Consider the following 13100-nt stretch of genomic DNA (forward strand, 5'->3'; position numbering starts at 1 on the left):
TTCCATGGCCACGATGAAAACTATACTTCTCCTCTTCGTAAGCCAGGATCCCAACCTTCGAAGTCCTCATGGATTAGGGAAATCCATGCTTACCATGCCCTGCTCCTCCGTCAAGTTTGATCTCAAGGGCAGAAGGTAAGTGGGTTAATTGTCATTGCCGATGCCACCCTCCAACTCAGGGACTGCGGAAAAGTCCAGAGAACTGATTCGGAGCTGGAAGAATACAAGGTTCAGCAGGCTTCCGCATTCAGCGTTAGTCACTTGAGGAAAGCCATGAGTCCACGATGGATAAGGAATCAATGCCACGAGAAACCTTAGATCACGCAGCAGAAAGTTTGTCCAGGCCTCTTGCGATGAAGAGTGGCCATTGGCATAAAAGCTGCCAAGGAGCTGAATTTGACGATGCAACGCAGCCATAATGCTAAGCTTGTCGTTAGACGTTGGCGTTTTTCGTGAAGCTTCAGCATTAACAAGGGTTGCGGGCGCGAGGGAGCCGATATGCGCTCTGACAATGGCTTTGCAGGGAGGTTGACTCAGACATTGCTGCGGGCAGTCTTTCTACGGACCGCTTCCTAGCCCCCGGCTGGGCTAAAACTGCAAGGCAGACGATCGCAATGACAGATACAACGGGGGGCCCAGACCCCCATTAAGTCCCAAGATGGAAATGGTATAGCCCCCACCGCATGCCACTGAAACCTTCGAGAAAGATTGATTTCGCAGGGGATGAAGATGAGAATGGCACTCTGCCGGAGGGGTTTGCTCTGCAGAGAAAGTTTTGACGAGATAGGAATGAGAGACGTGAAGCTCCTTCAAGGACAAAAGGAGGCAGAGATCGGCATTGCGTTGAGGAGACCCTTGGCAACGACCCTTGTTCCAACAACTTTGCTCCACTGTTCGAGCTTTCGTGTTTTCTACTCAATGCTCATACTGGCTAGCGCAATAGTCAACGGCCGTTAAGAGGCCGTCAAGTGGCGTTCGGATTTTTAGCGTATCCGTAAGCTAGGTCTGGGGTAGGGCTAACCAAGAGAAACATTTCCAAGGAAACATGACTTGATTTGGATGGCGTGGAACATGGGTCTCGGACTTTGACCTGGCGGGTAATGCGGACTGCAGCAAAGTCTCAAGGCAAGGGTCAACTTCCATAATGACCGTATGAATTATGTTTATGTTCTATGTTCGTATGTGGTATCTCAGTGCAGCTTTATGCTGTCAAAATTAAAAAGGGTGGTAGCAGGATCGATCCTCTTCTGTGTGTCTAAATATTGCCAAAAAAAAAAAAGGAAGCGGGTGAATGAGTGAGAGTAATAAACAGCAGATAAACGCCGGCCAGTAAAATTCCTCATGATGCCTTGCTCACACAGATTCATGTGGAGTAATGGGCTTCTTTTCTGATGACGGGCGCGAACTGGGGTCTGTGAACGGCCCTGCCGTGAGTTCATGCTCAACGTAGGAGACATCATCCCGATGTCTTGACCGGACTGTGAACTCCTTGAGCACTCGAATAGCCGGTTTTGACGAGCCCTTGGATGAAACCTTCTGGGAGTTGGAAAGGTCCTTCTGTTGGCTAGAGAGATTTGCGTAGTTTGATTTGCCCCTTTGAGTGGTGCCGAACACCTTGGGAAAGACCAGACTGAATAGAGAGCGAATGGCAGGCATGCTGGCGCAGATGACGCCTACCGGAACCTCAATAGTGCTCCAGTATCCGACCTCGACGTAGTCCTCTAGTATCACATTAGCTTAATGCTTTCCCACTGGTATGTTGGGTAGAAACTTACGCGTCGCATTGCTCGTAGTTGCATAGCTGGCCAGCGAATGCAACCGTACCACACTCACAATAGTGACACTAAGTAGAATTTGTCAGCAAACAGTTCTGCGGGATGGATAATTTGCCAAGCATACAAGAACCCAACGCTGAACATCAGAATGACCATGAGCTTCTTCTTTGTAGAAAGCGAAAGATTGTACAGTTCCTTCAACGGAAGAATCAACGTGGCCAAGTCCAGAAGAATATTGATGATTGCCGCAGCCCAACCCTGGATGTTGATATTGTTGCATTTTGCCGGGTATTCCTTGTCCCATGCTCTCCAGGCCCCATCGATCGGACGGCACTGGAAGATCGAGATGAGTTCGAAGGTGATGAAGTATGCAACGTTGAGCCCGATAAGAACCCAGCAGCCAATTCTTATTTCTCTTTTGGGAAAGATTTTGAGGTAAAAGAGAAGAATTGAGATTTTGGTGACTGGCAAAGCGCCGAGGTATAGAAGCTCGTCCCAGTAAAAGAGCTAATACTAAAATCAGTTAAGGCACTGAACATCTGCAGAAAAAGACTTACATAGAGAAACTGTGTCACGTCGTCAGGGTGCACGTTCCAAATGTCCTTGCCCAGAGCAACTTGAGAGACTTGGCGACGAGTCAGCAACATAAAATATTGGCTAGACATGGAAAGACTTACTTGGGACCGATAGAGCGTTGAGTGGTATCATCATGCCCTACCATTCTGTTAGTAACTCGATAATTTGCGTAGGGCAGAAGAGAGTTGACTCACCACCGCAATACACATAACCCAGTCGTCTGGCCCCCAAGACTGGCCACCCAGGCAAAGTCGAGCCATGACTCTCAACACGAACGCCAAAAGGCCAAGAACCAGAAAAACTACTCCGGTGACCCATACTAATGCAGTTCTGTCTCGTGAAGGTGCACCACAAGTGTGCTTAGAGTAACTTTGAACCACTGGAAAGATCGTAAGTTCATCAACTTTCGGTCATCACTGGCAAGTAGTAACATACGTAGTGCCTCCCGGACAGTGCAATTGGAGTGCACGCAGAGTGAAATCTTCTCATTCAGCTCAACATTGGTGCATATGCAAGTTGCGTTAGTGAGCGAGCATAGCTGCGTTGCCAAAGTGACTGATTGAATGCATTGCAACTATTCCAATGTCAGTTCCTGGAGTCGTCCAGCAGTCAGCCGGATGCATGACTTACGCCGCACAACGGAGGAGTCTCCGTGGACGCGGGGGTATCAACTGTTTTGGACAAACCCCACACGCCTTGACACCACGCCAAAAGTAACAAAATAAAGGCAAAGAATTTCATGGTTTCTAGTCCCAGCTTTGAAGGGCTGGAAACGGAATTCGAAGAAGACGAAGGAAGGAAGAAGGAGAAGAGACGGAGAAGGAGGAACGAATGAATGACTGAATCCCGTCGGTATGAAGACTTATTCAATGCTCTTTCATCTTTTGATCCAAGAGGCCCCAAATCTGTGCCACATCTGCCGGCATCCCGGCGTACGTTATTGTTTCCATTTCATCGAAGACAAAACCAGGTTCTAGGAAGTTAGCTGGCAGCAGGGTTTCTTTCGATTTGTGGGCGGGTGCCCATCGACAGACACGGGACGCGTTGAATCATTGATTCAACTGCGTCAGACGGGCCCTGATCTTTCTGACTTCCCATGGCGAGAGAGTCCCTGTTGGTCTTTGCCACTTCTTGGCGAAAATCACCAAGCCCTACTAGCTCGATTGGTATATCTACCCTTGTGCATAATCAACGCCCCCTAATCATCTATGTAACCCTCTCTGAAAGTCATTTTAGACATCAAACTTCGAAAGCGGCAAGGCGAGCATGTTGCATTCCTTCTTCTCCTGAAAGACCGTTGCCAAACACGTCAAATATGGAGCGGCCAGCCTTCCGGGATCCCATGTCTAGCGGGGTGCATCGTGAATTATGACAGACAGGGATCTGTTTCAGACCCTGCGACTGAACCACGTGCTGGTCATCCTAGACTCTGCCATTACGACTTCAAGCCCACAGACTGTGGATTGAGCTGGTGAGGCAGCACGGGAGCAGACGGCGAGGGCGGTGGGATGCAGTAATCGCGAAGGAATCGCGAAGACCCTGCGTAGTGGATGTTTCTATCACAAATTCTTCTTGTATTCCATGCCCGGTTTTTGTTGAAGATCTTCGTTGTAAAGTGCTCGAATAGGGTTCAGGAATACAAGGGGGACGAGAATTTGCCCAATTGCGTCTGACACTGCCACAAGTGCTGGGGCTCGTAGGAATCTGCCCCTGATGTCTTGCGGATGGGCAGCACATCGCGTCTGTTGAGCCATGGAACCGGAACCACTGCACCGTGCAGGGGCACCGACCAGCGGTGTGCGGTTTAGTCGGGAAGCGTGAGGCCCGAATCGGCACTCTTGTGGACGTCGGCACCTCAATGCAACTCTGTAAGCCTGGGCTCTTCTCCAGTCTAAATTCCTACCAGTCGATCAGTGGGCAGTCAAATTGTGCAACTTCACAAGTGCTGATGCTCACGCTAGAAGACGTTGACGGAAGTTTGCTGCGTTCCCGGAGAGTCCGTCAAACTTTTGGAGACCTCAAAGTTCAGAAATGGGGCTATCGGGGAATTCAAATGCAGATCCTTCGAGTTATCAATTCTGGGCTGCCTCGATATGACAATTGCTCAATTTCAAAGGGTTACATGCTGGCCAGGGGTTATTCGAGCTAAACTGGTAAAGTTTACTTGACAACAACCAACCAGGCAACCCCAACTTACATCCTGGGAAATGGGAGTCGCCCTTTCCAACAGATTGATACCAGATCCCCAATGAGTAGAATTGAGATTGAGCAGCTACGAAGCCTGAGTAGATCTTTTTCCTATCATGATGAGGAAGGCGAAGTGCCGGTGGGATTTGAGGGCCACTGCCATGAAGCCTACGATACCTGACCACCCATGTGTTTCTCCTGGCCGGCTGTCTTCCGATGCCCACGATTAGGCCAACCCGAGTTGATCCCAATGTTTGGTTTCCGCACGTCGCGGAACCAGCGGCCCGTCAAACTTCCATAGTAAAAGGGACTGGCCAAGAATAATGTTCCGATTTCCAATCCTCCACCTCTAGATCATTGACACAAGCCCACCGGCAACCGTCAGTCATCCATCGTCACTCTTTCAACCCCACGTCATATCATTCGATTCTCACACTCTTTTTGACTTGGCCGCTTCAAAATGAAGCTGCATTACGCTCTCTCTATTCTGCCCTGTTTCGGCAGCGGCATCCTTGGGTTCCCCGCATACGCAGCTGATGCTCTCAGAGAGGAGCTCTCATCCAAGCTCTCCGGACACATCGCCAGCGCCTTTCACGAGGTACATGAGAAGAGGCTTCTATTCGACCCATTGACAACACCTATCGATGTAACCGGCGACCACAAGTTCATCGCACCCGACTTCAAGAACGGCGCCCAGCGTGGTCCCTGCCCGGGGCTCAACGCTCTGGCGAACCATGGCTACATCAGCCGCAAGGGTGTGACGAGCTTAGTCGAGGTCACGGCCGCTATCAACACTGTGTTTGGCATGGGATTGGAACTTTCAACGATTTTAGGAGTGATGGGAACTGTTTTTGTCGGAAACCCTCTGTCTCTTAACCCAGGTTTCTCCATTGGAGATGCTGCCAGCGGATCCAACAACATCTTGGGCAATCTGATCGGTCTCCTTGGTACGCCTCGCGGACTGAATGGCTCCCATAACATCATCGAGGGTGATTCGTCCAACACCAGAGCCGACTTGTACATGACGGGAGACGCTTCCACCATGGTCATGGAGCAGTTCCAGTCCTTCTACGACATGTCGTCAGGCGAGGGCGATTACAACTTTGAGTTATTCGCTGACAGGGCCTCTATTCGCTTCAACGAGACTATTGCAACCAACCCGAACTTTTACTATGGTCCTTTTACCGGCATGATTGCTCGAAACGCGGGCTTTTTGTTTGCTTGCCGCTTGTTTGCGAACCACTCCGCGGAGAATCCAACTGGCCTCTTAAGTAAGTTGTCAGCCTTTGTTAGAGAATGGACTGATGTACTGATTCCCTTTAGACAAGGCAACTCTGAAGAGCTTCTTCGCCGTAGAGGGCGAAGAGGGCAATCTCACGTACAACAGAGGCTGGGAACGTATTCCAGAGAACTGGTACCGTACGCCAGTGGACTACGGCTTGGTCCAGCTGAATTTGGATCTTCTTGCCTGGATTGCCAAGTACCCTGAGTTGGGAAGGTACGTGTACTCTAAGTACCCAAGTCAAAAGATTATCAAGCAACATGCTAACGAGTCTCCCACTACAGTATCGGCGGAAACATGGGAAAGGTCAACAGCTTTGCGGGAGTCAATCTCGCCGACCTTACCGGTGGTGTCCTGAACCTCACCAAGCTGTTGGAAGGCAACAATCTGCTGTGCTTTGTCTTTGAGATTCTCAAGACCGCCTCACCAAACTCGCTGTCTACAATCTTTACCATCATTGAGGCGCCTCTCAAGCTTGTCACCGACACTGTTGGCGCTGCCATCCTCAACTTGGCCTGCCCGGCCTTCAAGGATATGACTGTAGGCGGAAAGAGTCTTGATGAAGGCCTCAAGGAACAATACCCCGGCGCGAAGATGGCTGACAACATCCTTTGAGAAAGTCATCCTTGTCTCTGAGTACCATGATACACAGTAATGTAGAACCAACCCTGTATAAGCGACAAGACTTTTATCAGCCGATATATATCCTATTTAATTCATAATCATGCTGCTGAAGCAGTACCTTTGCTCCCTGTTTGCTCTCCGCATTTTAGGAAAGACTTAACCCTTGGAAGTGCTTGACTAAAGAGTGACTCAACGGACACCAATAACACAACATCATAGCTGTACTTTATCATCGAAGCGAGAGTAGTGTATTATCGTAGGAACCTCGCCATCATAGTTTTAGTGATCATTGATTACGTTGTGAAGTACATGTCAAGTAAGCATGCTTACGGTAATCATCCTAATTGTTGATATAGCCATGGCCCCAACCGCTCACGAGCTTGAGAAACTGCGATTAGCCAAGTGGAAGCAAACGCGGTGTATAGTTCGTGCGAGCACATGTTTGCAATCAGATTCATAGACGCGGCTTCAACTCATCATCATTTCGTCATTGATCTTCTAATCTACATAGTCCATTCCGAACCTTTTGATACTTTTACAACTTAGCGTGCTTCTCGTTAACCAGAACGTATCTGTAACGAGCATGGCCTTGCTCCATGTCGACAATGGCCTTGTTGGCGTCCTTAAGCGGGCGCTTCTGGACCCAAGGCTTGACCTTCTTCTCGACAGCGAGCTCAAGCATCTCCCTGATGTCGGAGGGAGAGCCAATACCGCTGCCACCAACCTTGATACCGCTGGCGAGCAGAGTGAAGGCGTTGATGGGAGGCAGGTTACCACCGTCGGGGGCACCGACCTGGATGAATGTGCCGTAGACCTTCAACAGTCTCAGGTACTGTTGCAGGGGCATCTTCTCGCTGGACACGGTAGAGATGATGAGATCGATGCTGCGGGCGTTGGTCTTGGACCAGTCCTTGTCGTCGTCGGTCGCAATGTACTCGTCAGCTCCTAGCTTCAGGACCTCGTCCTTCTTGGTGGCCTTTCTGGAGATACCGATGACCTTGTCAGCGCCGAGGGCCTTGGCAAAGAGCACAGCAAAGTGGCCAAGGCCACCAACACCAACGACACCAACAGTCTTTCCAGGTCCGCAGCCGTTCTCCTTCAACGGGGAGAAGACTGTGATGCCACCGCAAAGCATGGGCGCAGCATCCTCAGAAGGAATGCCATCCGGGATCTTGATGACGAAGTGTCCGTTGGTTCTGTTGTAGTCGGCATAGCCACCCATTGCCTTGCCCTCACCATCGGGGTAGACGGAGCCGTATGTGCTGATGTTGGCACGGCCGCAGTAGTTCTCGCGTCCAATGGAGCACTCGGGGCAGTCGGACTTCATGCAAGAGCGAGCCTGGGCACCGACACCTACGCGGTCACCAACGGAGACGTGCTTCACGTTCTTGCCGACGCGGACGGCCTTGCCGACGATCTCGTGTCCGACGCAGCAAGCTGAAAAAAGGAGCACAGGTTAGCAAAGAACAATTGACCAATTGCTGCTTGAAAACCCCGCGTTTTGAGTCGAGGCGGGGTAAAGAGGGAAAACTCACGATAAGGGGTCTCAGCCCAGCCCGAGCGGAGCATGTGAAGGTCAGAACCGCAGATACCGCAGTGGGAGATCTCGATGTCGACGTCGTCTTCAGTCCACTTCTTGGGCTCGAACGCGCCCCATTCCATCTTTCCGTTGACGCTGTCGGGGCTGTGGCCGAGCCATCCTTCAAACTTGATGTCGGACATGATTGTGTGTGTTGTGTTTGTGATAAGCTGACTCGCGTTGTTGATATGGTACTGTCGGAGTCGATTTTCGTCTTCAAAACTTGTAGAACACGAATTGATCAGGCAGTAACTATCAGCGACTTGGTGAGGGGGGCAGAGTTTATGTATGAACTTTTAGAATACAAAGCACCGAGGCCACGGTCCATGACGGCATCCACAGATGCCGCGAGCTAGGGCCCATTCCCCTTCGTTCATCATGTCATCAAGAACTCTCTTGACCGGAGCTAGCTGGAGTTAAGACGGCACTATACCGAGTTTAAACAGTTCAATGAGCTTGCCGGCATATCTACGGAGCCTTCCGACGCCCAGGGCCAGCCGTCAATGCCGCGGATGGGTTCGTTTTCTTTTTGGGTGGTTCTACTCAGCTTTTGGTCTGGCCTTTCTGGCGGTGTCGAGCTTCCATACTCGCAGGTGCTTGGGCCGGAAAGGACTAGCTTCGCCCGCCACTTCAGATGATGACGCAGAGAGGAGGGGTGGAAATCTTCAGTGGGTTTTGTTCTTGGCAACTGAGACATGTAATTGGATTAACTTGTTCTAACCCCAATGCCCCTCCACGGTCAAAAGTCCGGATTTCCTTTGGCCGCGGGGGCTGCGCGAGTCAGATAAGCTACGTGAATTAGCTGACGTTTCCAGCATGAAGCCCCACGGTGTCCGTGGATGAGGTTCAGTTGTTCGATTCCATGCTGTTGTGCGGCGTAGCACAGCCTGTCAGTGACCTGGGGCAATGCAGGCCAAGCGTAAAACCCGTATGTACTCCGTACTTCGTACGCTTCCTCCCGAGCCAGACACCAGCATGCATGGAGCTTTTCCATTCTTTTCTGCTGCAGCCTGCTGACGGAGGCGCTGACAGACGTTCTTCTTGGCTTGCTGGCTTTAGCTAGTTCCCTTGTCATCCCATGGAAACATGTGCGTTAGTATGCTTGGTATGCACTAAGGTGCTTATTGCCGATCGTCCGGGACGACGGCGTCGCGTATCATTCGATCGCATCGCAGATTTGCAGAATAGCCTTTGATTCCCCCTCAACTAGCCTGTGCCATTTGTGTTGCGCCGCTTCCGCGGCATCATTACAAATTCCTAGGTATATCCATCGGTGATAGGCGATGAGGAGGGTTACTATCGGCGTTTACCTTGCATGGATGATTGATTTAGCGGTGAAGCTTGTGCCAGTCTCTCGTTTCTAATGTGCCTACCCGTAGCTTCTACCAAGTTATTCTTATGCTCCCGGACTTAAGAGCACTAAACTCTACGACGACGAGCCGAGGTGCAGCATAATACCAGGAAACTCAATTAGTAACCATTTTAGTTTTTCTGTGCTTACGTCTGGTTCCCATACTGGAGCGATGTAGCGACAATCACACACTTGGTCTAGGAGCTTGGGAGCAAGATTTAGTGGGTTTTCCCCGTGGAAGAAAACACAGTTCTCTTTGATCATCAACCGTGACGTCGATGGTTACACAAAACATCAAGTATTGCCGAAAGAGCATACGTTAGCCAGGAGCAAACAGTTGAATTCATTCTTCATGAATCAAAGTACTCAGTAAGTATGAACATGAAGGTCAAGTATTTACATCTGGTTCAATCAAATGGGCATGGAACCCAGACTGAACCCACCCCCACCTCTACCCCGCCATTCCCGAAAGTGCCGTACCCTCTCCATCCCTTGCTTGTTGCTCACGATAGAGAGCGGGCGATTAAAGAAGAATCCCGTAATCTCTCAGAGACATTGAGAGTAGTAGTCATTCGACTTGGTACAGACGTAAGGAGACTGGCAAGTAGTAGGCCCGGTCCAGCCAATACCACCGCACTGGCCCCAGCGGACCTGTCCGGCGCCAGAGGCAGCACTACTCGTAGTCGCAGCAGCAGACGTAGTAGTCGTAATCAGAGTCGTCGCGCGCGAAGTCGTAGTCGGAACGGCACCAGTAGCAGCAGCAGCAAGTACAGAGGAAACAGACGTGTACGCAGGCTTCTTGTTGAAGCTGGCGTCCCACAGAAGGGCATCACCGGCACCGCTGAATGTCTCAGGGATCCAGCTGTACTTGTCGGTGAAGCCCCAGATGGTGACGCCGACGCACCCGGCAACGTCCAAGCAGGAACCGACGACGTTGGCATAGTCGTTGCCCTGTGTGACGAGGGCGGCGCTGGAGGCGGGCAGGCTGGAGTGACGGATGTCGAGCTCCGTGTAGGCGACTTCGAGACCGAGGGCGGTGAAGCGGCGGAGGGCGGTCGCGAGGGCGCTGCGGCCCGGGGTGGAGCCCACGATCAAGTGGCCCTGGAAGCCAACACCGTCGATAGGTGCGCCGGCGTTCTGGACGATGGTGACGGCTTCGTAGACGCGGTTGGTCTTTGCGCCGTTGTACTCGAGGTTGTAGTCGTTGTAGTAGCTGGGTTCTTCCATTAGTGATTGAGTCGTAAGAGGCAGGGGACTCTCTGGCTTACAGCTTGGCATTGGGATCAGCAGCCCTGGCAGCTCTAAAGGAGATGGGAAGGTAGTCGGTGCCGAGGACGGTGTAGAAGACGCTGGTGCGCCAGCTTCCGTCGTCTGCTGCTGCTTCATTGACGACATCCCAGGCGTAGCATTGGCCGAGATAGTGCTTTAGAACGTTGGAAATATGCGTGTTGATGACGGCAGTCAGGGTTGCTGCTGTCCATGATCCGCTCGAGACCCAGTTGGGGAGTTGAGAGTGCCTGGTTCCTGGTCAGAGTTGTGCACCACCAATGCTCATACTAAAGGGATGTTTACCATGTCAAGGTGTGGCATCTCAGGATCTGGCCGTTCGCCTTTGCAATATTCGGAATCTAGGCGAAATCATCGAGTCAGCCCGCGCTCAGTCTAATGGATCTAGCCAAGCCTCCATGCCCTGGCGCATCACGTACAATGTCTCCCGAGGTGTAAGAGAAGGTGTTCTGAGTAGGCTCGGTATACGCCCATTTTTGTCCGTTCTCAGGTACCAGGGAACCAAACTCGGCAGTGTTGTTCACAATTGCCATGTAGGCGGCATCCGTAGTTGTGCGGCGCTCATCGACGGCCGTGCCGAAGTACTTCAGACCGGCGCGGACGGCAAGGGTGTTGAGCTGAGCCGACACGAGGCCGGAGCCCAATAGAACCGCGAGAACAGCCTTGGCGTACATGATGTTCGACTCTCTGATTCTGATTGATGGTCGATGCGCACACGTCTGACAACTAGAGCATCATCTCTTATCGACATCTTCCCTGGGGTGGGCACCGTAGACTTATACATGATCCTGAACAAACTCCATCGCGAGGGAGGTCTGACCTGGGGTCACATTGCATGCTGCTTTCACCCTTTGTCTCTTGGCTCTCACTAGGCTGGCTGGCCATCGAACATGACTTTGGAATATTCCTGGATTCTCGACTTTCCCACGTGGGGTGTGGCATCGCCGGCCCGAAGGATGTGCTTCCCGCTGCTAACCACCCACGCAAATATTGGGGAAATTATCGTAGTGGTTCAGCGTCAAGCAGGAAGGACCCTCAGATCTCCTGCAGAGGCATTCATCCTTTTTACCCGGAGTGAACCTCTCCCAGCTCGATCGCGTCATGTGCAAACTCGCTGAGAACTATCATATGTCTCATTGCACCAGATAGGCATACTGGCCGCGCAAGTCAGACGGAGCAACAGCAGCAGTGCCGTGGCCATGTCTGGCAAACTGACTTGGCGCTCGGAGGGTGCTCCGAGAATTCCTGTGCCTGGGCTAGCGCGAGGGGGAGAAAGTGGGCATCCCGCCTGCGCCGTAGGCCCATTTCCAAGATTTCTTTTTTGGCGCGTGTGAGCGCGGGGTTGTTGTGCAGACGGCGGGAACCAGAAGAAAAGGTTGACAGAGAAGAGGAAAGTTGTCCGTAATGTGCAAGTGGTTGGCGTCGACAAGCTCATTTCAAGTTCCGGGTCCAGAAACCGGGATCTGAGAAAATTCCACCAGTAGCCACCCACGCTGCAATAATGAGGTCCAAGATCGAGGGTCCTTAATGAACGCGTCGATATTTAGAGAACCGTGGCTACGGGAGAGTCAAGGGTTGACCCAATGCCGGATTCCCATATTAGCCTGAATATCTTTTTCTTCGCCTTCCCGCTGGAGTTACATCGCAGCAGGCGTCTAGTGCTTGGCAGGACAGCCAATTTGAAAGGCGGATATGCGCGTGTGAAGTCGTGAATGGAGATTCACGGCCAACGCCGGCCACTACTGCCTGAATGTAGAGATCGGGGGATGCGATGAGGAGCGAACAACCTAAGTACGCAACGATAGGAAGCCCCGTCACGGCTATCTGAGCAAATTTGTGCGCATTATGTCCATCATGAACAGGCCTCATGGTAATTAGAAGACATATAGATTCTCGCGACGGAAGTCGAAGTAACCGCGATTTTTCTCCAACTCTTTCAGGTGGTCTGTCTCCAACATGTTCCCCACATCACACAAAACTTCAACACAAATTTGCGCACCACAATTGTCTATCGCCAAATGGCTCTCGTGGAACTCTCATGGACACTAGCTATTTCAGCAAAATAGTAAATAGCGCTCGTGGCAAAAGGTTCGTGATCAGTGGGAGGCTTGAACTCCCGGCCTTGGCATTACACAACATTTCAGGTGAAATATTAGTACCACGCTCTAACCAACTGAGCTAACCGACCTGTTTCCGAGCTGAGAGTCTAGGGCTGAATCGCAACTATGAATGGAGGGCCGCCCTTGGCTCCACAAGGACAACCAACCAGCTTGTTTATCCCAGAAAGACAACAAGGAGCCACAGTCGAGACAAAGCTGCAGCAATATGTCTCGCTGAAATGCGCTTCTTTGACGAGTTGTTCATGTCTTTTCCATTTTTCTTCATGAATATGTGGTTCGATAGTCAGCAAAGTTTCTACTCTACCAGGGTAGTCTAGAA

The 13100-nt window shown here is 51.3% G+C and overlaps 5 protein-coding genes across 5 annotated transcripts; 2 read left to right on the plus strand and 3 right to left on the minus strand.

Annotated features, from left to right (window-relative positions):
* Positions 1 to 1353: 1353 nt before the first annotated feature.
* Positions 1354 to 2611, minus strand: CABS01_02857 (CFEM domain-containing protein; the record flags this gene model as incomplete). Its single annotated transcript, XM_060536235.1, has 6 exons — positions 1354 to 1721; positions 1776 to 1843; positions 1900 to 2282; positions 2333 to 2400; positions 2453 to 2489; positions 2546 to 2611. 6 exons carry the CDS (start codon positions 2609 to 2611, stop codon positions 1354 to 1356), a joined length of 990 nt encoding a protein of 329 aa, XP_060394147.1.
* A 2387-nt stretch (positions 2612 to 4998) lies between these two features.
* On the plus strand, positions 4999 to 6435 carry CABS01_02858 (oxidase; the record flags this gene model as incomplete). The annotated part of the gene is made up of 3 exons (XM_060536236.1): positions 4999 to 5809; positions 5862 to 6036; positions 6105 to 6435. 3 exons carry the CDS (start codon positions 4999 to 5001, stop codon positions 6433 to 6435), a joined length of 1317 nt encoding a protein of 438 aa, XP_060394148.1.
* Positions 6436 to 6979: 544 nt separating this feature from the next.
* Positions 6980 to 8166, minus strand: CABS01_02859 (zinc-binding dehydrogenase; the record flags this gene model as incomplete). Its single annotated transcript, XM_060536237.1, has 2 exons — positions 6980 to 7881; positions 7980 to 8166. 2 exons carry the CDS (start codon positions 8164 to 8166, stop codon positions 6980 to 6982), a joined length of 1089 nt encoding a protein of 362 aa, XP_060394149.1.
* A 1754-nt stretch (positions 8167 to 9920) lies between these two features.
* CABS01_02860 (glycosyl hydrolase family 10) lies at positions 9921 to 11335 on the minus strand (the record flags this gene model as incomplete). The annotated part of the gene is made up of 4 exons (XM_060536238.1): positions 9921 to 10587; positions 10643 to 10891; positions 10947 to 11002; positions 11081 to 11335. 4 exons carry the CDS (start codon positions 11333 to 11335, stop codon positions 9921 to 9923), a joined length of 1227 nt encoding a protein of 408 aa, XP_060394150.1.
* A 161-nt stretch (positions 11336 to 11496) lies between these two features.
* CABS01_02861 (uncharacterized protein) lies at positions 11497 to 11739 on the plus strand (the record flags this gene model as incomplete). Its single annotated transcript, XM_060536239.1, has 1 exon — positions 11497 to 11739. One exon carries the CDS (start codon positions 11497 to 11499, stop codon positions 11737 to 11739), a length of 243 nt encoding a protein of 80 aa, XP_060394151.1.
* Positions 11740 to 13100: the final 1361 nt, after the last annotated feature.

The sequence above is a fragment of the Colletotrichum abscissum genome (assembly GCF_030869225.1).
Source record: "Colletotrichum abscissum strain IMI 504890 chromosome Unknown Scaffold_5.1, whole genome shotgun sequence".
In the NCBI taxonomy this organism is placed as follows: Eukaryota; Fungi; Ascomycota; class Sordariomycetes; order Glomerellales; family Glomerellaceae; genus Colletotrichum; species Colletotrichum abscissum.